At 48.3% G+C, this 24,771-nt stretch overlaps 1 protein-coding gene across 3 annotated transcripts in view; it reads left to right on the forward strand.

Annotated features, from left to right (window-relative positions):
- Positions 1-24,771, forward strand: part of LOC140424909 (LIM zinc-binding domain-containing Nebulette-like) — a 524,814-nt gene that overhangs the window by 175,009 nt on the left and 325,034 nt on the right. For all 3 annotated transcript variants that reach the window (XM_072508537.1, XM_072508541.1, XM_072508543.1), the window contains exon 3: positions 7,746-7,830. In XM_072508537.1, the coding sequence (XP_072364638.1) occupies positions 7,746-7,830 (85 nt within the window). The remainder of the gene's footprint in view (positions 1-7,745; positions 7,831-24,771) is intronic.

Consider the following 24,771-nt stretch of genomic DNA (forward strand, 5'->3'; position numbering starts at 1 on the left):
CCGTCTGCCTCGAAGGCAGTGTATTTGCGGTCACTAGTGTGGATGGGGAGCTGGTGGTAGGCGGACTTAAGATCCACCGTGGAGAAGACCTTGTAATGCGCGATCCTGTTTACCAGGTCAGATATGCGGGGGAGAGGGTATGCGTCCAGCTGCGTAAACCTGTTGATGGTCTGACTGTAGTCGATGACCATCCTATGCTTCTCCCCGGTCCTTACCACCACTACTTGAGCTCTCCAGGAACTGTTGCTAGCTTCAATGACTTCTTCCTTCAGTCGCTCTCAATCTGGAAGGGAGGGACTCGACGATGGCGTGCATCGTGGCCTTTACAATGTCTGCTTTGATGCGGCTGAAGGCCTGGCGGGCCTCTATCGACAGGGGAAAAACTGTGGATTGGATCAGAGGACGGGCCTTGTCCGCATTGTTGGGGACCCCCTGGGCATAGTAAGAGAAAAACACGAGGCAGCGCTTCAGGGCCTTGGAGCAGTGAGGGAGGGGGAACTCCATAAGGGGGCGCACGCGTTCAGGATCGGGGCGTATAACTCCATTTCGCACTACGTAGCCGAGGATGGCTAGGCAGTTGGTGCTAAACACTCATTTATCCTTTTTATACGTAAGGTTAAGGATCTTTGCGGTCTGGAGGAATTTCCGGAGGTTGGTGTTGTGGTCCTCCTGGTCGTGGCCGCAGATGGTGACATTATCGAGATACGGGAATGTTGCCCGTAAACCGTACTGGTCAATCATTTGGTCCATCGCGCGCTGGAAGACCGAGACCCCGTTAGTGACACCGAAGGGAACCCTTCAGAAGTGATAGAGCCGCCCGTCTGCCTCGAAGGCAGTGTATTTGCGGTCACTAGTGTGGATGGGGAGCTGGTGGTAGGCGGACTTAAGATCCACCGTGGAGAAGACCTTGTAATGCGCGATCCTGTTTACCAGGTCAGATATGCGGGGGAGAGGGTATGCGTCCAGCTGCGTAAACCTGTTGATGGTCTGACTGTAGTCGATGACCATCCTATGCTTCTCCCCGGTCCTTACCACCACTACTTGAGCTCTCCAGGAACTGTTGCTAGCTTCAATGACTTCTTCCTTCAGTCGCTCTCAATCTGGAAGGGAGGGACTCGACAATGGCGTGCATCGTGGCCTTTACAATGTCTGCTTTGATGCGGCTGAAGGCCTGGCGGGCCTCTATCGACAGGGGAAAAACTGTGGATTGGATCAGAGGACGGGCCTTGTCCGCATTGTTGGGGACCCCCTGGGCATAGTAAGAGAAAAACACGAGGCAGCGCTTCAGGGCCTTGGAGCAGTGAGGGAGGGGGAACTCCATAAGGGGGCGCACGCGTTCAGGGTAGGGGCGTATAACTCCATTTCGCACTACGTAGCCGAGGATGGCTAGGCAGTTGGTGCTAAACACTCATTTATCCTTTTTATACGCAAGGTTAAGGATCTTTGCGGTCTGGAGGAATTTCCGGAGGTTGGTGTTGTGGTCCTCCTGGTCGTGGCCGCAGATGGTGACATTATCGAGATACGGGAATGTTGCCCGTAAACCGTACTGGTCAATCATTTGGTTCATCGCGCGCTGGAAGACCGAGACCCCGTTAGTGACACCGAAGGGAACCCTTCAGAAGTGATAGAGCCGCCCGTCTGCCTCGAAGGCCGTGTATTCGCGGTCACTAGTGTGGATGGGGAGCTGGTGGTAGGCGGACTTGAGATCCACCGTGGAGAAGACCTTGTAATGCGCGATCCTGTTTACCAGGTCAGATATGCGGGGGAGAGGGTACGCGTCCAGCTGCGTAAACCTGTTGATGGTCTGACTGTAGTCGATGACCATCCTATGCTTCTCCCCGGTCCTTACCACCACTATTGAGCTCTCCAGGAACTGTTGCTAGCTTCAATGACTCCTTCCTTCAGTAGCCTTTGGACCTCTGACCTAATAGAGATCCGATCCTGGGCACTGTACCGTCTGCTCTCGGTGGCGACTGGTTTGCAATCCGGGGTGAGGTTCGCAAACAGGGAAGGTGGATCGACCTTGAGGGTCGTGAGGCCGCAGACAGTGAGGCGGGTATAGGGCCGCCTAATTGGAAAGTTAGACTTTGGAGATTACACTGGAAGTCTAAACCTAGGAGTGTGGCCGCATAGAGGTGGGGAAGGACGTAGAGCCGGTAATTTTTAAACTCCCTTCCTTGGACTGTGAGGTTTGCTACACAAAACCCCTTTATCTCTACTGAGTGGGAACCGGAGGCCAGGGAGATTTTTTGATTAACGGGGTGGACGAGGAGAGAACAGCGCTTTACCGTGTCGGGGGTCTATGAAGCTCTCCGTGCTCCCAGAGTCAATTAAGCAGGACGTCTCGTGCCCGTTGAGAAGTACAGTCGTTGTAGTAGTTGAGAGTGTTCGAGGCCGGGACTGATCCAGAGTCACCGAGGCTAATCGCAGCAGTTGAGTGTTCCCTTCGGGCGGTGTGCGGTCAGCCGAGCTGGGGTCCTGGGAGTCCATCCAAGATGGCGGCTCCCATTGGTCGCACATGGCTGGAGATGCACAAAATGGCGGCGCCCATCCATCGAACGTGGTGTCCGCAGGACAAGATGGCGGCGCCCGGGGGCCGCACGTGACCCTGGAAGAGGAAGATGGCGGTGCACGCTGGCCGCACAGGGACCGTGGAGAGGTTTGTGGTGGCGGTCCGCATTCGCCACCGGAGACTGCGGCGACTGCACAGGCCTGGCATACTACCACAAAGTGGCCCTGTTTACCCCATCCCTTGCAGGTGGATGCGCGGGCCGGGCAGCGCTGCCGGGGGTCATTGGCCTGCCCGCAAAAGTAGCAGCGGGGCCCCCCCGGGTTGCCAGGCCGCCTTGCAGCACAAGCTTATGGGGGGGATGGGAGATGTCTCGGGGTCGGCTGCGGAGGGGTTCCACGCTGCCTAGGGGGCTGCCGCGCGATCGGGAACGTAAGCGTGCACATTTCGGGAGGCCACATCCAGGGAGCCTGCAAGGGCCCATGCCTCCTTGAGGCCTAGGGTGTCTTTTTCCAGTAATGGCTGGCGGATTTGGGAGGATAGCATACCTGCCACAAAAGCGTCCCGGATCAAGAGTTCTGTGTAGTCGCTCGCCGAAACATGCGGGCAGCTGCAGTTTCTCCCCAACACCAGGAGCACATGGTAGAATTCTTCCAGTGATTCCCCAGGGATTTGTCCCCTCGTTGCTAGCAGATGTCGGGTGTAGACCTGGTTTACCGGGTGAATATAATGTCCTTTTAGCAGCTCCATTGCTGCATCGAAGTCGTCCATGTCCTTGATGAGGGTGTAAATTTCCGGGCTCACTCTCGAGTGCAGGACTTGCAATTTCTGTTCTCCCGTGGGTGTGTTTTCGGCCGTTCCGAGATATCCTTTAAAACACGCCAGCCAGTGCTTGAATGTTGCCGCTGAGTTCGCCGCGTGGGGGCTGAGTTGCAGACACTCCGGCTTGATTCGGAGCTCCACCCGTTTAAATCTAGCTTATTAAATTGATGCACGATCAATGACCACTAAAGGAGGTTGTAGTCCAACTGAAGGCTTTAATAAGCTAAATGTTTCCCCCAGCAGCTCAGGTACAGAAAGAAGGCTGGGGCGGCACGGGCTCTAATACCCCACCTTGCAGGGCAGAGCTACCATACAGCTTGACCAATAGGAAACATACAATATTTACCAATGGTTTTCCAGCATTACCAGGTACCGTAATACCTCTACACAGACTACCACACCAGTATAAAGGCCGGCCTAGGCAGGGTCCCGCACGTTGGTTGTCCCAACTGGACTGTACACTAAATAGTTTGCTGCCTTAAACAGATTTTCCGTGACAGTGAATAGATCGATGTTTACCCACCGCTTGGCTTCCTGGGACTTTATAGACTCCTACTTCGATTTGGTGGCTTACTGTAGGAAAGACAACAATGGGGAAGCATGGTGGCGCAGTGGTTAGCACTGCTGCCTCATGGCGCCGAGGTCCCAGGTTCGATCTCGGCCCCGGGTCACTGTCTGTGTTTGCTTGAGTTTTGCCCCCACAACCCAAAGATGTGCAGGGTAGTGGATTGGCCACGCTAAGATTGCCCCTTAATTGGAAAAAATGAATTGGGTACTCTAAAATTTATATAAAAAAAGGAAATACAACAAGGCTATAGAAGAGGTGAAGAAGAAATTCATAAGATAATACTAAAGATGAATGACGGGCTTCCACTCTGAGGAGTCACTGTAGAAATGGAGGCTCCTTTCATTAGAAAGAGGCAGACAAACCAATTAGAATTCTTTTGAGGAAGTGACCAACATCATAGATTGAGAAATATAATGGAATGGAGTAAATGGACTTCAGGAAACCCTTTGACAACGATCAGTTCGATTGAAAATTCAGTGTCTATTGGCCATATTGTCTTGTGGGTCTAGCTGACTGTTTTCAAAATGCTATTCCTCTTTCCCTGTCCCAGCATACTCCTGGGGCCTTTGCACCTCTCCCAAGGGTGAAACCAAGATGGATAGAATCATTTTGTTAGCTCTGATTAAAAAAAACTAATTAATTATCTGAGAATATTAGTCTGTCCTAAACAAGGGTTACATATCTTACTCATTGCTCATTTGCTGCAATGATGCATCGTGATGGTCCCTGCCTTTGGTAGTAATTTAGGGAAATCTGTGATGACAATATGAATTTTCTAGCTTATGAGTTGCCACCTTTTCAAGATGATTCTGGTGCATATCCTGAAATTAAACTTCAAAGGACTTGCCCAGGAAGACTCTAACTAAGGCCTCCACTGCAAATATGTTCACAGGGAATCTCTGATTAAATTAAACCATGTTTGTTCAAGTTTTGTGTTTTCTATTTGTATGCACAGTGGTGCCAAAGATAGCCACATTCCCTTGTGTTTGTTAGTGATGGAGATTGTGGGTTTCAAAGGTAATACCGTAATCCTATTTCTGGGCAGAATGGTTCTGTGAATGCTTCACAAACGATACTTTCTTATTTGCGAATGATTTGTTTATTTCTGTTCTGGTTCTGGTTATTTTGCTTTGCGTTGCTGATATTTGCATATACTGAAGGAATTATTTGCTGGGAGGTACCACAGTGACAATGATGTTCTAGCGCAGGGTATAGGAGAATGCAAGTCGAGATTTACTGTTGTCCACAACACGTTTTCCCAATCTATACAAAGTAAGCAGCACTCAAAGAGAGATTTGCCAGAACATTTAAACAAAAAGAAACTCAGTGTTAGTCTTTATTACTTGGCCTTTGACCACGTTGAGAGTAGAATAATGTTTCTTGATGAAGGGGTTCACTTTTGAGGAAAGATTGTGTAGGTTGGGCCTGAATCCATTGGCGTTTAGAAGAATGAGGGTGATCTTCTTGAAACATATAAGATCCTGAAGGGACTTGAAAGGGTGGATGCACTACAGGATATTTTATATCCAACAGACAGAGTTGACAGGCCCACCAACAGCACAATTGATACTGGATTAAGTGTCAGCCGAGATGATGTGCTGCAATCCTGGAGAATGAATAGAAGTTACTCGTTGATGTGGGATGAACAATGAACAGAAGATGCTGGAGGCACTAAGTAGGCCAAGCAATGTCTGTTGAGAAGACATATCAATGATGTTTTGGGTATGAATCCTTCCTCCGAACTGGAAGATATTACCAATAAGTAACATAAGGAGATGAAATAGAATGCAACGATTGTACACCTGGAGTACTGTGCGCAGTTTTTTGGGCCGGAATCATCTTGTCGTTGGGATTCTCTGTTCCCACCTGCAGCGTACCTCCCGCCCTCGGGTTTCCCAGCAGCGTCGGGTGGCTTGAATGGAAAATCCCATTGACAAGCAACAGGTGTAGGGAATCCTGCTGCCAGCAAATGGCGCGCCGCAAAGAAACAGACGGCTGGGGGACTGGAGAATCCAGCCCATGGTCATCTTATTTAAGAAAGGATATATTTGCATTGGAGGTGGTACAGTCAAGATTGACTTATTTGATTCCTGGGATGAGAGGCTTGGCATATAAGAACATAAGAATTAGGAGCAAGAGTAGGCCATCTGGCCCTTCAAGCCTGCTCCGCCATTCAATAAGATCATGGCTGATCTTTTTGTGGACTCAGCTCCACTCATCCACCCACTCACCATAACCCTTAGTTCCTTTACTGTTCAAAAATCTACCTATCTTTGCCTTAAAAACATTCAACGAGGTAGCCTCAACTCCTTCACTGTGCAGGGAATTCCACAGATTCATAACCCTTAAGGTGAAGAAGTTCCTCCTCAACTCAGCCCTATATCTGCTCCCCCTTCTTTTAAGGCTGAACCCTCTAGTTCTAGTTTCACCCGCCAGTGGAAACAACCTCCTTGCTTCTGTCTTATCTATTCCCTTCATAATTTTATATGTTTCTATAAGACCCGTCCCTCATTCTTCTAAATTCCAATGAGTATAGTCCCAATCTACTCAGTCTCTCCTCATAAGCCAATCCTCTAACTCCGGAATCAACCGAGTGAATCTCCCCTGCACCTCTCCAATGCCAATACATCCTTTATCTGTGATGAACGGCTGCGTAAATTGGGCTTATATTCTCTGGCGTTTGGAAGAATGAGATTTTATACAATTGAAAATACAAGATTCTGAAGGGGCTTCATAGGGAAGACATTAACAGGTTGTTTCCCCTGGCTGGGAAATCTAGAACACTTGGGACAAAGGGGCTGATCATTTAGGATCGAGATGAGAAATTTCCCAATTCAAAGGATTGTGAATGTTTGAACTCTCTCCCCTAGAGGGTTGTGGAAGCCTTGTCACTGAATGTATTGAAGACTGGGATAGATAGATTTTTGAGTGCAAGAATTATTTAATTTTTTAAAAAAAATTTGAGTACCCAATTCACTTTTTCCAATTAAGGGGCAATTTAGCGTGGCCAATCCACCTACCCTGCAGACCTTTGGGTTGTGGGGGCGAAACCCACGCAAACACGGGGAACTCCACACGGACAGTGATCCAGAGCCGTGATCGAACCTGGGACCTCGGCGCTGTGAGGCAGCAATGCTAACGACTGCGCCACCGTGCTGCCCCTAGTGTAAGAATTATTAAAGGGAGATAGGTAAATGGATTAGGAAGTCTGAGAGTCTGAGAAATCGAAGCAGGCCAAGTGGCTCACAGGCTGGTGGCAGGAAATAACAGGCCGATACCAAGATTGCTGATCTCTCTACCAACACGTTGGTCCAAAGGGTCCCCACCCGAACCCGTAATCCACTCCCTTCCCTTATCCTTGGAATTGCCTCAAGTTCCAGTCTGTATTGCCAGCATCTACTGTTCCAATGAAGCTCAATGCAAGGACAAGGAGCAACACTTCCCTTTTTCTACTGGGCAATATTCTGTCCACTGGTCTTAATATTGATTTTTACATGATCAGACTTGAAACAGAACTCCCATTTACTCAGGCTGACTGTATAAAATGGGTACACTGGTGAATTCTCACCACATATGCTGTCATGACTTGAGAGTGTCCAGCATTTTCTGTTCTTTGTTAGATTTCTGATATTTGCAGCATTTCAACTTTCCATTCAGGATGAGCAATTGCCCAATTTTAGTCCTGTGCTGCATGTCTCTTTGAATTGGTAGAATATTAAACATAAGTTTGTTAATACAGGATATGATCAAACCATGTAAAAGTGAAATGCACATTCTTTTTATTTTTATATTTAACACACTTAAGTTATATTTATTGATTCTGATTGCTGCTCTGTCTTGTTTCAGCCATTACCCAAAGCAGCAATTCACCATTGTTGCTGATACACCAGAAAATCTTCGCCTGAAGCAACAAAGTGAACTGCAGAGTCAGGTAATTGTCAATATGAACTATTGTCTGTCTTTGCACACTAATTGCTAGTGGTTCAACAGTTTAAAAAAAGTATAAATAACATTACAGTTCTCCCTTTTATACTCCAAGCTAAGCAGAATGCTTAGATTAATTTTCTCCATGTTTTTTCATTAAATTATGTCCGTATTAAGCCTAAGGATGTTACCACTTTTTTTAGTCACTGTCTCATCGTAAAATAGTCCTAGGTTTGACATGGTATGAACCAGAAGAAAAACTGCCTTCAGTGATCTAACCCAATGTGCTTCAAACCAATGTCAAAAGAACACCATTTGTTGTCCAAATGTTAATTTTAATATTTGACATATTTTAATATGTCATTGTTATGGTCTTTGGACTGAGGTTGTCAATTTATTTTAAAATGGAGAATGATGTAGAGGCCTGCGTCTAAAACTGAGCCTAACCAAAGTGCTAAGACTGTTGCAGTCAGCTGAAAAAAGATTTTCATTGTATATATGAATGGGTTCAATTGAAACTCAGGTTTTTCATAACATAAAGCAGTGTTCTTCAAACTTTTTTTCCTGGGACCCATTTTTACCAACCGGCCAACCTTCGGGATCCAACCTGGCTGACCTTCGCGACCCATACCGGCCGACCTTGCGACCCACGGCAGCCGACCTGCGCGACCCACCATTTTCTCTTACCTTTGTTTGCTGCTGACAAAAATGGAGGAAATGGTTTTGGGTCCCTTTGGCCCTCGTACACACTCCCCCAATGGAACCTGTTAGATGAAAGTGAAGCCTTCCAGTGTCGGAAAGTATGGAGTCTCCATCTGTCTAAAGTTCTGCATTTTTTCCTGTCAAAGTTTTATCAAATAAAACCCCCCCCGAATTTGTAAAAAAAAAAGAATAAAATAAATGAAAAAAATAAAAATTCAATGAATAAAATGAATAAACACCCCCCCCCCCAAACTTGTAAAACAAAAAACTGCGACCATTTTTAAAAAAAGCGGCCGCACTGCGCATGTGTGCCCGATCACCAGTCATGCGCAATGCGGCCCCTTTTTTTTTTAACATGTTCGCGGCCATTTTGAAGGCCGCTTGCAGCCGGCGTTATTAAAAGCTGGCTGCTGCTCGCGGATTTGCGCGATCGGGAGTGCCGCGAAGGGCGGCTCCGTGACCCCCCCCGGCACCCGCCCACGACCCACCTGATTGTCGAGCCCCTGAGGTGACAATCACTGACATAAAGAATAGTTTGTTAGATGACGATATGATCCTATTTTTCCCTCTCCAGTTCAAATTTACTTGATTTTTCATCCCTTTTATGTTAGGTTACATCAGTTTCTTACTGTTGTATCTTTTTTTCTTGAAGATTTAATTCATCCATTATTCTCTAATCCCTTCCCACCATTGTTGCAAATAATTTTCGCCCATTGAATTGTAGATTGGAAAAATATATAGGGCGCAATTTTACGGCTACACTGCACCCGAAAATCAGCTCGCTGCTACGCAGTGTGGCCGATAGAAGCCTTGAGGCCCCACTCCCGGGATCTGCCCGGCTCACAACGCCTCGCAAGATCCAACCCAATCTCGTGAGACGTTGCGATATGACTCTCACCCATTGTGGGCGGGATTACTTTTCAGCAAATCTGCATATTAAAGCGAGACAGTTTGTCTCACTTGAATGTACAGATTCCCGAGGTACCTGAGGCGTAGGATCCATCTCCTTCGTCTTGAGACCTTGGGCGAGCGCCGTTCAGTACTGATCTCCACAAACGGGGACCAGATGGAACAGTACTCGTGGTGGTCTCCGAGTGGGTCGAAGACCCCAGATACATGCCCCAGGTGCATGCTGCGAGTGCCGGGACACACACGGCTAAATACGCTCGCTATGGGACTTGTTCCCATTTAGTTAAATCGTGCTCATAGTTCCTGCCCGCCCCAATGGTGCCATACAATATTTCCAAGGAGATAGATCAAAATGGTATCGGCTGTTCACTCACTTTCACTCACCAGTACTCATTGTTTGTTTAATTCCCATTTTTTTTTTTGTAATATAAAAAATGTAGATTGTTTATTTAAGATCTTCAGGAAACTCATATATCTCATATATACCCCACAGTCTTGTGAGATTGGATAAGTTGATTCTCATGCAGGAAGATGATTAACTAATACTATAAAGGGGCGTATTATTTGATGAGGTGTTTTAAAAAATGTAGTTGAGATAGTGTTGTCACTATACAACCAGGAGAGATAATTGATCAGTTTGTATAGCTATGCATTACATGGCCATCTGGTACTGGAAAGGGGCAGGTATAGTTGGAGAATAGATGCTATACTCTGCAGCAGTGACCAGGAGGCATGAAGCTTGTGTTGCCTGCTTGGTGTGAGGATTAAGGGCATTTCCTTGCAGCTAGAATGGAACTTGAAGTCAGAGGTGGAGGATCCATGTTAGCGCCAACAACATAGGTAATAATAATAATAATCTTTATCGTCACAAGACTTTCGGGACTTGTGGGAGGAGACCGGAGCACCCGGAGAAAACCCACACAGACACAGGGAGAATGAATGTGCCGACTCCGCACAGATAATGACCCAAGCCGGGAATCGAACATGAGACCCTGGAGCTGTGAAGCAACAGTGCTAACCATTGTGCACTGTGCAGAGCTAGGAGCGAAGGGGCCGTACGGTGGCGCACTGGTTAGCACTGCTGCCTCATAATGCCGACGACAGGATTTGATCCTGGCCCCGTGTCGCTGCACATTCTCCCCGTGTTTGCGTAGGTCTCATCCCCACAAGAAAGCATATGGAATGCTTGCCTTCATTGGGCAGGGCATTGAGTATTAAAGCTGGCAAGTCATGCTACAATTGTATAGAACCTTGGTGCACAATTCTGTTCGCCACACTACCAGAAGGATGTGGAGAATTGAAGGTTTACCAGGATGTTGCCTGGTCTGGAGGGTGTTAGCTTTGCGGAGAGGCTGAATAGACTCGGACTGTTTTCATTAGAATGACGGAGGTTAAGGGGTAACCTGGTAGAGGTCTACAGATTATGAGGGGCATGATCGAGCGGATGGGCAGGCACTCTTTCCCAGGGTGGAGGTGTCAGTCACCAGGGGACCTAGGTTTAAGGTCCGTGGGGCAAAGTTTAGAGGAGATGTGCAAGGCAGGTTTTTTACACAGAGGGTGATTGTGGAAGCAGATACATTAACGGCATTTAAAAGGCATCTTGACAAATGCATGGATAGGGTGGGGATAGAGGGATATATGGCACTAGGAAGTGCTGAGGCTTTTGGCCAAGGTTGGTATCATGACTGATACAGGCCTTGAGGGCCGAAGGGCCTGTTACTGTGCTGTATTGTTCTTTGTTCTAACCATAGAATTTACAGTGCCGAAGGAGGCCACTCAGCCCATCGAGTCTGCACCGGCTCTTCAAAAGAGCACCCCACTTAAGCCCACACCTCCTCCCTATCCCCGTAACCCCACCTAACCTACGGGGCAATTTAGCATGGCCAATCCACCTAACCTGCACATCTTTGGACTGTGGGAGGAAACCGGAGCACCCGGAGGAAACCCACGCAGTCACGGGGAGAACGTGCAGACTCCGCACAGACAGTGACCCAAGCCGGGAATTGAACCTGGGACCCTGGAGCTGTGAAGCAGCTGTGCTAACCACTGTGCTACCGTGCCTCCCTATTGGCCACGCTAAATTTCTCCTTAATTAGAAAAAAAATCTTTTTGAAAAAAAAGAGCTAGGAATGAAGTTTGCTGAGAGAGTTTGAGGAGCTTGGGTCGAAGTTGAAATACAGAACACAGCTAATGATCTCTGGATTGTTAACTAAACCTACGGTCTGATTGGCATTGAGACAGACTGATTGGAAGATTAAGTGTGGTGTGGGAGGCAGAAGGTTTGATTTGTGGAACTGGGGAAAGAGGGAGCTGTTCCACTGGGCTGGGAACTGGCCTGCAGAGTCAAATAATGGCATGGATAGAGTGTAACTGCCTGAGGCCAATGCTTGAAGTATTCCATTAGTCATAACCTCCGAATCTGAAAATGGTCTGTTTATTCCTACTCTTTTTTTTTTCTGTTAATCAATTTTAAATTCATGCTGATATATTACCCCAATCCAAGAACCCTAATTTTGTGTAATAACTTTTCATGCAGCACCTTTCAAAATCTTTTCTAAAATCTGAAAGACTGAATCCACTTATTTCCCCTTATCCATCTTACTGGTTTCATCCTCAAGAAAACTAAAAGATTTTGACTGTCTGTATGGAGTTTGCACGTTCTCCTCGTTTCTGCGTGGGTTTCCTCCGGATGCTCTGGTTTCCTCCCATGGGACCCACTTTTTTTCCCAGGACCCACATTTACCAACCGTCTGACCTTCACGACCCACGGCGGTTTATCTTTGCAACCCATGCTGGTTTACCTTTGCGACCCATGCCGGCCGACCTTTTGCGACCCACGCCGGCCGACGTTTTGCGAACCACGCGGTTGACGTTTGTGACCCACGCCGGCTGATCTTTTTCCACACACATTGGCTGACCTTTTGCGACCCATGCCTGTCGACCTTTTGCAACCCACGCCGGCCGACGTTTTGCGAACCACGTGGTTGACGTTTGCGACCCACGCCAGTTGGCTTTTGCGACCCACGGCGGTTGACCTTTGCGACCCATGCCGGTTGACCTTTGCGACCCATGCCGGTTGACCTTTGCGACCCATGCCGGCCGACCTTTTGCGACCCACACTGACAGACCAAAGACGTGCCGTTACCAGTGCACCCAAACTGGTGTCTTTGCAAGACACCACCTCCATCCGCTCCCACACCGACCTCTCCCCCACTACTCACTTCCTGATCATGGCTATATTAGCTGCCCAGTAGTAATTGCAGAAGTTCGGCAGCGCCAACCCACCCTCCCCCGACTGCGCACCAGCAACACTTTCTTCACTCGCGGGGTTTTACCCGCCCACACAAAGCCCAAAATAATCTTATTCACCTGCTTGAAAAAGGTCTTTGGGATGAAGATGGGGAGGCACTGAAAGACAAACAGAAATCTGGGGAGGACTGTCATTTTCATGGTCTGTACCCTCTCCGTCAGTGATAGCGGGAGCATGTCCTCTTAAAGTCCTCTCTCATTTGTCCCACCAGCCGGGATAGGTTTAACTTGTGCAGTCCCTCCCACTCCCAGGACACCTAGATTCCCAGATACCGAAAGCTCTTTCCTACCATTCTAAGCGGCAGCTCTCCAAGTCTCTTCTCCTGTCCTCTTGTCTGGATTGCGAACATCTCGCTTTTCCCCATGTTCAATTTATACCCTGAAAAATTGCAAAATTCCCCCAGGATTCGCATTACTTCCCCCATCCCCTCCAACGGGTCTGAAATATACAAGAGCAGGTCATCTGCGTAAGGCGAGACCCGGTGCTCCATCCCCTCCCCCCGAACCAGTCCTTTCCAGTTCCTAGAGGCTCTTAACGCCATGGCCAATGGCTCTATGGCCAGAGCAAACAGTAATGGGGAGAGGGGGCACCCTTGCCTCATCCCTCGGTGTAGTTTAAATGAAATGAAAATCGCTTATTGTCACAAGTAGGCTTCAAATGAAGTTACTGTGAAAAGCCCCTAGTCGCCACATTCCAGCGCCTGTTCGGGGAGGCTGGTACGGGAATTGAACCATGCTCCTGGCCTGCCTTGGTCTGCTTTAAAAGACAGCGATTTAGCCCAGTGTGCTAAACCAGCCCCGACCTCAGCCGGTTCGTGTACACACTCGCTACTGGTGCCTGATAGAGCAACCGCACCCAGTCAATAAAGTCCTCACGAAACCCAAACCTTCCCAGCGCCTCCCACAGGTAATCCCACTCCACCCGATCAAAAGCCTTCTCCGCATCCATCGCTACCACCACCTCCACCTCCTCTCCTTCTGAGCGCATCATAATAACATTTAGAAGCCTTCGAACATTGGCCTTGAGTTTCCTGCCCTTTACAAATCCCGTCTGGTCTTCCCCTATCATCCCCGGGACACAGTCCTCTATCCTTGTGGCCAGTATCTTAGCCAGCAATTTGGCGTCCACATTCAGTAGAGAAATCGGCCTGTATGACCCGTATTGCTCCGGATCCTTCTCCTGTTTCAGAATCAATGAAATTGAGGCCTGCGATATTGTTGGGGGGAGGACTCCCTTCTCTTTTGCTTCATTAAATGTCCTCACTAGCAGTGGAATCTTGTATATCACTGGAAACTTGTTCTATAATTCCACCGGGTAGCCATCAGGCCCCGGGGCCTTGCCCGACTCCTTGCCCTCCAGCCCCTTGATTATTTCCTCAATCTCAATTGGGGCCCCCAGCCCTTCCACCAGATCCTCATCTACCCTCGGAAACCTCAACTGATCCAAAAACTGCCTCATCCCTTCCACCCCAGCCAGGGGTTCTGACTCATATAATAAACTATAGAAGTCCTTAAACACCTCGTTCACCCCCGCTGGGTCCAGGACAGTATTCCCGCCTCTACTCTTTACTTTACCTTTCTCCCTGGCCGCCTCCCTTTTCTTGAGCTGGAAAAAAACATTCTGCTTGCCTTTTCCCCGTACTCATAAATCTCCCCCCTTGCCTTCCTCAACTGTTCCACCGCTTTCCCTGTGATCAACAGCCCAAACTCCGCTGTAACCTCCGCCGTTCCCTCAGTAGCCCCGTGTCCGGGGCCACCGAGTATCTCCTGTCCACCTGGAGTATCTCCTCCACTAACCTGTCTTTCTCAGCCCGTTCTGCCTTTTCTCTGTGGGCCCATACCGTGATTAATACCCCTCTGACCACTGGCTTCAAAGCTTCCCAAACCGTCGCTGCAGAGACCTCCCCCATATCATTTGTTTCCAGGTAGTTCTGGATGGACTTGTTAACCCACCCACAGATCACTTCGTCCGCTAGCAACTCCAAATCCAGTCTCCACAGCGGGCGTTGTCCTCTCTCCACACTAACCCGTAGATCCACCCAATGTGGGGCATGATCCGACACTGCGATTGCCGAGTACTCAGTATCCACCACCTCTGGTATTAGCGCCCTGCCCAGAACAAAAAAGTCGATGCGAAAGTATACCTTGTGGACATGTGAGAAAAAGGAAAACTTCTTCCCCCTTGGCCGTGCAAATCTCCATGGGTCTACTCCCCCCATCTGTTCCATAAACCCCTTCAATTCCTTTGCCGCAGCCGGCCTCCTCCCTATCCTGGATTTTGACCGGCCCAATTCCGATCGTCCCAATTCGGAGCATTTATGTTCACAAGTACCACTCACACTCCCTCCAACTTCCCACTCACCATTATGTACTTACCCCCTTGTCTGACACGATTCTCCCTGCCTCGAATGCCATTCGTTTGCGGATCAAGATCACTACTCCCCTGGCCTCTGAGTCCAGCCCTGAGTGGAATACTTGGCTAACCCACCCCTTTCTCAATCTTGTCTGGTCTGTAACCTTTAGGTGTGTCTCTTGTAGCATTGCCACGTCCGCCTTCAGCCCCCTCAAATGCGCAAACACACGAGCCCTCTTGACCGGCCCATTCAGCCCTCTGACGTTCCATGTAATCAGCCTGGTCGGGGGACTTACCCCCCGATTAGCCATCATCCTTTTTAGGCCAGCCTCTAGCTCCTCCGCCCTCCGCCTCCTCGAGCCCCCCCCTCGGGCATTCGCGTTCCCGACCTCCCATTTGTCCCCTAGTAACAGTTCCTCCCCTTTCAGCAAAACAGCTCCCCCTCTCCCTCCCCCTCCCCCTCTAGCAACAACACTAGATACCCAACCCCCCATATCAAGCTTCATCTTAACATCTGCTCGCTCCCCACTGCGCTTCTGAGAGTCAGCTGACCCATGCTGACTTGATAGCGCCCGCCCCTGGCACCAAGCAGTCTGTCTCCCCATTGTTCTCTCCCCTCTCCCCCAACTTGAACAAACATATTAAAAGCATCACATTCCCCAGTAAACATACATCAGGAAAAAAACAGTGAAGAAACAGCCACGTTAGAAAAAAAAACACCCAAAAGCAGAACCAACCCCAAAGACCATCCCCCCTCTAACCAGCTCCCTGCAAGACAAAGTTACCTTTAGCCATCCAAACAGCCCCTTATTACACACGACTTATGCTTGTACAGCCCAGCACAACAAATCGCCACCACAGTACTCTCCAAGGCTTCAGTGTCTTTTAATTCGCCTCCAGCCCCTTTTCTTTAATAAAAGTCCATACTTCATCTGGTGTTTCGAAGTAGAAGTCCCGTTCCACATGTGTGACTCAAAGACGGGCTGGGTACAGCATCCCAAACTTCACCCCCTTCTTAAAGAGGGCCGTTTTTGCCGATTAAACCCAGCTCGCTTCTTGGCCAAATCCACGCCCAGGTCCTCATAAATGCGCTGCTCACAATTCTCCCACTTGCTGCACCAGTCCTTCTTGGCCCACCGCAGAACGTGTTCTTTGTCCAGGATTCGGTGAAAGCGTACCACCATTGCCCTCGGCGGCTCGTTTGCTCGGGGCTTCTTCGCGAGGGCTCTGTGCGCTCTATCCACTTCCGGGGTCGAGGGAACGCCTCAGCCCCCATCAACTTCTCCAACATGTTCATCACACAGGCCCTCGCATCCGATCCCTCACTGCTGTCAGGGAGGCCGGCAATTCTAAGATTCTGCCTCCTGGACCTGTTCTCCAGGTCCTCCAGCTTCTCCTGCATTCTTTTCTGGCAGTTGTTCATCATCTCCACCTTGGTCTCCAGCACGGTTATGTACTCCTCGTGCTCGGACACCTTTTTCTCCATCTCCTGGATCGTTCTCCCATGGGTCTCTTGATTTTGCACAACTTGATCAATCGAAGCCTTAATCGGGTCCAGCGTGTCCTCCTTCAGCCTGGCAAAGCAATCTTCAAAAAACTCCACCAGCTGACTCGTCGGCCACTGTGCCGTCTCCCCGTGGCTCTTGCTCTCCGCCATGCTTTCCCGCATTGCCAGCTCTGCTCGCGTCTTCCTTATAGGACTTTGTCTTCTCACACGGCTACTTCTGGTCCAATTCTCCATACACCGGAGGGAGATTTCTCCTTACTGTCTCACTCTTCACCAATTTATCCGATAAAATCCAGAAAAAAACGGGGGAAAAAGGTCCAAACGTCCGTCACAGGCGGGAGCTATCAAGTGTGCGACCTACTCCTCCATGGCCGCCACCGGAAGTCCACCGGCCGACCTTTTGCGACCCACGCCGGCCGACCTTTGCAGTTACAAAATGGAGAAATCTCTCCTCCGTGATTTTGCGCCCAAAGCACGAACGTATAGAGTGCATGACATAAGTGGACGTGCTGTAGGTGTGATCTGCTCTCTGCGGCTGGTTCTGGCGGGAAGACTCCATCATTTGAATTTAAAGGTCGCACTCGGCTGGCTTTATCAACGTAAAGGCCCGTCGCAGCTGGCCTTCTTTAAAGCGGTAGTGGGACAGCGCGCTGACATTAGGATGAGGCAGTCTACCCGGCTAGTCTCCAACCAGCTCTCTGGATTATGGAGGAATATGCATGAGACCTGTGGTGAGTGGAGCTGTGGTTCTGAGGGCAGAGGGAGGGTGTGACGGGCTGCAGGGGAAGGGCAGCACAAGGGCGACTGGGTGATCATAAACAGGAGTGGAGGGCCTCCAATCTCGGGCCTGCGCACTTCCAGATCTGTTGAAGGCGGTGCGTATGCATGAGGTCGCCAGCATTCTTGAAAGTCGGTTGCGGCCATTGGCCGCTTCCGTGATCAGGAACGCTGCGACCAATTGTTCCGCGAACCTCCCGACTCGCAGTTTGAAAAACCCTGCTGCATATCGGCGACTTAGATGAGGGCACTGAAGGCAAAACATCTAAGTTTGCAAATAACACTAAGTTAGCTGGGAAAGTAAACTGTGACGAGGACCAAAAGAGGCTGCTGAGTGATTGGGCAAGAAGTTGGCAGGTGAAGTATAATGTGGGAATTTGTGAAGCGATCCATTTTGGTAGGCAGAGCACAAAAGTAGAAATTTTGTGAAAGGTAAGGCACTGGTAATGTTGGTGTTCAGAGGGTTTTGTGTGTCCTTGTACCTGAATAGGACAACATTCACATAAAGGCACAGCAAGCAATAGGGAGTAAATAATATATTAGCCTTTGTTGTGAGATTATGGAGTGTAAAGTAAGAAAGTCTTGCCACAATTATATTGGACTTTGGGATGACCCACCTGAAGTAGCGTGCAGTTTTGGTCTCCCTATAGAAACATAGAATTTTGCAGTACAGAAGGAGGCCATTCGGCCCATCCAGTCTGCACCGACCCTCTGAAAGATCACCTGAAATATCCCCGTCACCCTGCCCTATCCCCACAGCTAAGGGGCAATTTAGAATAGCCAATCTACCCAACTTGCACACCTTTGTGATTGTGGGAGGAAACAGGAGCACCCGGTGAAAACCTACGCAGACTTGGGGAGAGTGTGCAATCTCCACACAGTCACCCAAGGCCTGGTGTCTGACGCTGTGAGGCAGCAGTGCTAACCACTGTGTCACCGTGCCGCCCTGAGGGAGGATGTACTTATCATAGGTGGGGATGCAGTGAAGGTTTGTTAGATGCATTCCTGGAACTAGAGGGTTGTGCTACAAGGAGAGATCAATTAGAATGGATGTACACTGTCTGGAGTTTCGAAGAACGAGAGGTCATCTGTTTGAAACCTGTAAGATTCTAAGTGGGTTTGACAGGATAGATGGTGTGAAATTGTTTCCCCTACCTAAAAGTCCGGATGGATTTGTGAACCTGATATCTGGAGCAAATGGGGATCCATGGCTGTGGGACTGACTCAGCAGTTTTCCATGAGATGGCCTCCCTACTGGAGATGCTGTTGGCCTAATCAGAGGGATGGCAGCTCTAAAGCCCTGGAAGTCTCATTGAGGGAGGTGGGTGCGAAGAGGTAGGTTGGATTTGCTTTTTTAACAATGTATTTTATTACAAACATGTATCAAAACAGGTTACAGCGAACAAACACCCTGGGAAACATGCGACCCTACAATCAACTATACAGTCTGTACAGATTTTTCCTCTTTTCCAACCCCACTCCTCCGTGACGAACAGCCCCTCAAACATGGTCACAAACATCCCCTATGTTTTCTCAAACCCCCCTGAAAAGCCCCTTAACTCATACTTTATCTTCTTTAATCGCAGGAAGTCGTACTTTATCTTCTCTAATCGCAGGAAGCCGTCACCCAACCAAGCCACTACCCCTGGTGGTGATGGCCGACCGCCATTCCAGCAAAATTTGCTGCCGTGCAATCAGAGAGGCGAGGGCCAAGACATTGGCCTTCCTCCTCTCCATGAGCTCCGACTTCTCTGAGACCCCCAAATATCGCCACCAAAGGGTCCGGGTCCACCTCCTCCTCCACTATCCTGGCTAAGACTGCGAACACTCCCGCCCAGAATTTTCCCAATTTTTTGCAACCCCAAAACATGTGCGTGTGATTCGCTGGCCCCCAGCCCACACTCTCACACTCATCTGCTACCCCCTGAAAGAATCCACTCATTCTCACCCGACTCATATGTACCCTGTGCACCACCTTAAACTGTATCAGGCTCATCCTTGCACATGAGGAGGTCCCGTTTACCCTACGCAGTGCCTCACTCCATGCTCCCCAATTGATCTCCCCTCCCAACTCTGCTTCCCATGTAGGTTGGATTTGTGAGGGTGTCTGAGACAGGCAAGTCAAAAATTGAAAGTCAGAGGGATCAGGCTGGTAGGCCCCTCTGATAGCCTTTGGAGGGAGTTGGGGCGGGTGGGCGGAGTGGGGGTAAGCGGTGGGCGATAGTGAGAATGACATATTTCTTTGCCTGCAGTCTACTCTCAGGGTCATGGAGTAGAAGACCAATCCTCTGGTAGAGTAGGCCTTAATATTTCTTTTGTTCATTTAGCGTGTCTTGTCCTCCTGTCATTTGAACTCTCTTTACCACCGCCCTCTCCTCGTCCCACTCCCCCAACCTCTCAAAGTTTTAGCATAAGGACCCAAGATGAAGAGAAATTTCTTCACTCAAGCTTTGATTCTTTGAGATTCTCTATTCCTAGGGCTCTGGATGCTGAGTATTCTAGACCAGATCGATAGATTTTCGGGCATCAAGGGAATCTGGGATTCAGGAAATCGAGTTAAAGTAAACGATGCCTGTTATATTGATTGTGTTTCAAAGTACATTTATCAAGTTTCTTTGATAGTTTTAACAAAAATCTTAACCATCTTTGCGAATGGTTGGTACATAAAAACAAATGCCATCTGCACTTGGATGGACTTAACTTTGTTATGTTCATATGGTGGCACAGTGGTTAGCACTACTGTCTCACGGCGCTGACGATCCGGATACGATAGGGGCTGTTTAGCACACTGGGCTAAATCGCTGGCTTTGAAAGCAGACAAGGCAGGCCAGCAGCACGGTTCAATTCCCGTAACAGCTTCCCCGAACAGGCGCCGGAATGTGGCGACTAGGGGCTTTTCACAGTAACTTCATTGAAGCCTACTTGTGACAATAAGCGATTTTCATTTCATTTTCATTTCATCCCGGCTTCAGGTCACTGTCCGTCTGGACAGTGTCTCCCCGTGTCTGCTTGGGTCTCACCCGCACAGAACGAGAAAAGAAGTGTTTTCCCTGTCTTTCTATGTTTTCATTTTAAAGAGCTGTTCCAGTAAAAAGCACATTGGCTGTGGCCATCTTTAAAGATATAGTTGTTTTCCGGAAGCAGCTTGAATCTGCTGTTTGAGACTGGACCAGAAGTTCAGGAAAAGGACCAGTCCCATTCAAGTGTGAATACAGTGTGCTGGGCCACATCCTTAAAAAGGGGGTTTTGGTTTATGGGATTTTGTTATTGAATTGGAACAGTTAAGGGGGAATTCATTAAATGTTATGCATAGATTACTGTAGCTGTGTGGGTGCCTTTATGTTTATAATTGTTAAAAATTATTGCTGTGTTTATATATATATATATATATATATATGGATATATGTTAACAATATTCTTAGAATAAACATTATTTGGATTAAAGTGTCAAGGAAGTCTGATGAATCACATCTGAAGTGAAGGCTTTTGGGCTCATCCTAGCTAAATTCAACATAAAGGTTGTAGGTCAAGTGAACTTTATAATACACTTTGGAGTTTCTAAACCCTGGCTCATAACACTCCCTCCCCATCCCCTGTGCCCACTCAGTTATCATCAATCTTCTTAAGCTTCCGTGCTCTACCACTATGTCTACGTGCGTCCCCAGGATGCACATCGGAGGTCTGCTACTTCTCGTGCCCTGTGGCCTCTGATACCTCTGGTGGGCTCCCTCAAGAGGAGCTGGAGCCAGAGCGCCTCGGCCGACTTAGCAGTGTGATTGCCATCCCCATGGCATCCTGTTCTGCCCACTGGCCTTGACACACACCGGTGTCAGGAGAGGGGGATTCGGGTGAGGTGGAAGGCAAGGGGACGGCATCCGGCGGTCCCTTTTCCCCGACGGTGCCCATGGTGTCCTGGGGTGCAACATGAGATGGAGTGACAGCTGGAGTGAGCTCCAGAGACCTCTGCGTAATCCGGCCCTGCCTCGCTGGCGCCTCCCCGTTGTCTACACCATGGTGCTGACGCCCTCAGTGATGCTACTCGGTGACTGGGACATGCTCTGCAATGCCTCAGCGATGCCCACCTGCACCTGGGACATGCTCCGCAGTGCCTCGGCGATGTCCACCTGCACCTGGGGCATGCTCCGCAGTGCCTCGGCAACATCCATATGCATCAGGGATACGTCCCCCAGTGATTGGCACATGCTATTGAAGCCTTCAACAATGGTCGCCACTGACTGAACCATGTCTTGGACATCATCACTCATGACGCTAGGGCAGCACGGTGGTGCAGTGGTTAGCATTGCTGCCTCAGGGCGCCAAGGTCCCAGGTTCGATCCCGTCTCTGGGTCACTGTCCGTGTGGAGTTTGCACATTCTCCCTGTGTATGCGTGGGTTTTGCCCCCACAACCCAAAGATGTGCAGGGTAGGTGGGATTGGCCACGCTAAATTGCCCCTTAATTGGGAAAAAAAAACATTGCTATGTTCATAAAATATTTACCTAAACACTATGCATGAATTCACTAAAAGGCACATTATTGATAGATGTTAATAGCAAATGTTTAATGATTAAAATGTTTCAGTGTGATTGCCAGAGGTTCTCCCTTGTGATATCATGGCGAACATGCCTGACATTCAAGGTTAACATGGCAATATGATATCTCCTTTCTCCCTCTGCCTCCTGGTGCTTTGACTTTCTGTTGGTGAAGAAATTCATGTTTTTATCCTGATGCCACACCCAACTGGTGTGTCTTCACAGACAATACATATTATGCTGCTTGCTCAACTGTAAACGCAATTAAACTGGGACCTGGCCTCACGTGACATCCTGAGACACGTTTTTCAAACAGCTGACCATGAAGTCTTCAACAGTCGAACTGGATCAAAATGCCTCGGGGCCTCATTTGGCCTGCGGAGCTGGAGGTTGGTCAAGCCTTGTCTAAATTCGAAGTTCACTCTCAAGCTCTCTGCCTCTCTGTCACTCTTTCTCCTTTATAACACTCCTTTTAAAATTAACCTGTTGGCCATTTGTCCTTATATTGCCTCATGTGGCTTTGTGACAAGTTTTATTTGATAATGTTCCAGTGAAGCACCTTGGGGCATTTTACTGCATTGAAGGTTCTATATATAGGCAAGTTGTTGTTTATCAACCTCACTTTCAGAAATCTGTCAAATGTTTAGCCATGAGGAAGCAAGGGAAACATTCAAGATCTCGAATCCCAGAGAAGAATTACGATGTATTTGTATTTTTATTCACTTATTGGATGTATATTTATTGACTATCCTTAATTGCCAGTTGAAAAGTTATTCCCACAATGCTGTTAGGGAGGGAGTTCCAGGATGTTGACCAGTGACAGTTAAGGAATGGTGATGTAGTTTCAAATGAGGCGGTGTGTGGCTTGGAGGAGAACTTGCAGGTCATGGTGTTTGTTACGATTCCTGACCAGACCCCAATAGTGGCTAAGATACTGGACAGAGAAGCCAATATTTTTTAATTTTGTGAGGAAAGGATGCTTCGACTCAGGAGTGATTTCTGATGAATTAAGGATTATGGTCTAATAAAACAAACTATATTACTAACACAGTATTAAAATCTTTACTATTACACCAGAAAATAGCTTACAATTATCATGTAATACAGTACCCTTAATTGCCATCTTTATTCCCACTTAAACAAAAAAAAAAGAGACCATCTCGGCTCTCAATCCACCCTAAATACCAATGGCACAAAGGAATACTTGCTTTAGAGAGTTAATCTTTGAAAAAGAGATCTCTTGATGCTGCTTTACAGAAAAGATCTGTATCCTGTCAGATCTGTCTCCTGGCTGTGTGTCATCAAACTCTATTGCAACTGGCTTGTTTCAGGTCCCCCTTGTCCTCAGACAAGTCTACACTGCTTTAAATACTGTTAGTCGCGCGATTCTCCTGCCGCACTCGCCTGGCGACTGGTAATTCTCGCCCGAGGTCAGTGGACCTTTACATGGTTCGTGTCCCACCTGTGGTGATCTTGCAGCGGGCGGGGCAGAAGAACCCAGCCCTTACTCTCTTTTATATAACCTACAGTGAGAGCAGAGCTGCCTCACTTCTGCACACAGCTTCATTCAGCTCAGAGCTGAACTGAAAATGCATTCTCAAAAAGACTCATGCCTTTTTGTTTTTGTTTTTTTTGTTTTTTTAAAATAAATTTAAAATACCTAGTTCATTTTTTTCCAATTAAGGGGCAACTTAGCGTGGCCAATCCACCTAGCCCGTACATCTTTTGGGCTGTGGGGGCGAAAGAGGTAGGTTCTTTACTCAGAGAGTGGTTGGGGCGTGGAACGCACTCCCAGCTATGGAAGTGAAGTCTGACACTTTAGGAACTTTCAAGCGGTTATTGGATAGGCATATGGAGTGCATTAGAATGAGTGAGAGTAGGTTGATTTGATCTTAGTTTCAGACTAGTTCGGCACAACATCGTGGGCCGAAGGGCCGGTACTGTGCTGTACAGTTCTATGTTCTATAAACACGGGGAGAATGTGCAAACTCCACATGGACAGTGACCCAGAGCTGGGATCGAACCTGGGACCTCAGCGCAGTGAAGCAGCAGGGCTAACCCACTGTGCCACCGTGCTGCCCAAAAAGACTCATGCCTGAGCTCCACCCAGCAATGTCATTATCTCACCAAGCTGAAAACTAATTAAGTACGGTAAGGTAAAGTCACCATAGTCCCGGATGACCATCGGCTGCTTTCCCCTTTGAGTGGGAGAGAGCTGACTGGTGGTGATTTAACCTGACGATCACCACACCTCAGGCGAGGGGCAAAGTTGAGAAGGCTGGCTTTCATGAACAACCTCAGCCAGTATGGGGATTGAACCCTCACTGCTGGCCTTGCTCTGCATCACGAATAATAATCTTTATAATCATCTTTATTATAATAATAATCTTTATTAATGTCACAAGTAGGCTTACACCTGGAGGAAACCCAGGGAGAACGAGCAGACTCTGCACAGACAGTGGCCCAAGCCAGGAATCGAACCCGGGTCCCTGGTGCTAACTTGTCTAGCCAAGTGAGCTAAACCAGCCCCCAAAACTAATGAGCTCCCCAGGGAATCTTTAATGAAAACAAAATATTAGCTCAAGCTTTTTACAATTGTTAATTGCATCTCTGGCATCTAAAAGTTTTCTTGTCTTTCAACCTAAGAATCTTTTAAAACAGGATTTCAGCAATCAAACACACTCTAACCCAGGCGTTTAACGTTTACTTCACCACTTACGATACAATATATTTGAAATTCCTACATTCATCACATTTTCCAATGCATCTACTGCCTTCGTCTTTCTAGGTGGTAGAGATTGTGGGTTTGGGAGGTGCTGTCAAAGGAGCCTTGGTGAGTTCCTGTAGTGCACCTTGCAGA

Source organism: Scyliorhinus torazame, chromosome 6, assembly GCF_047496885.1.
Source record: "Scyliorhinus torazame isolate Kashiwa2021f chromosome 6, sScyTor2.1, whole genome shotgun sequence".
In the NCBI taxonomy this organism is placed as follows: Eukaryota; Metazoa; Chordata; class Chondrichthyes; order Carcharhiniformes; family Scyliorhinidae; genus Scyliorhinus; species Scyliorhinus torazame.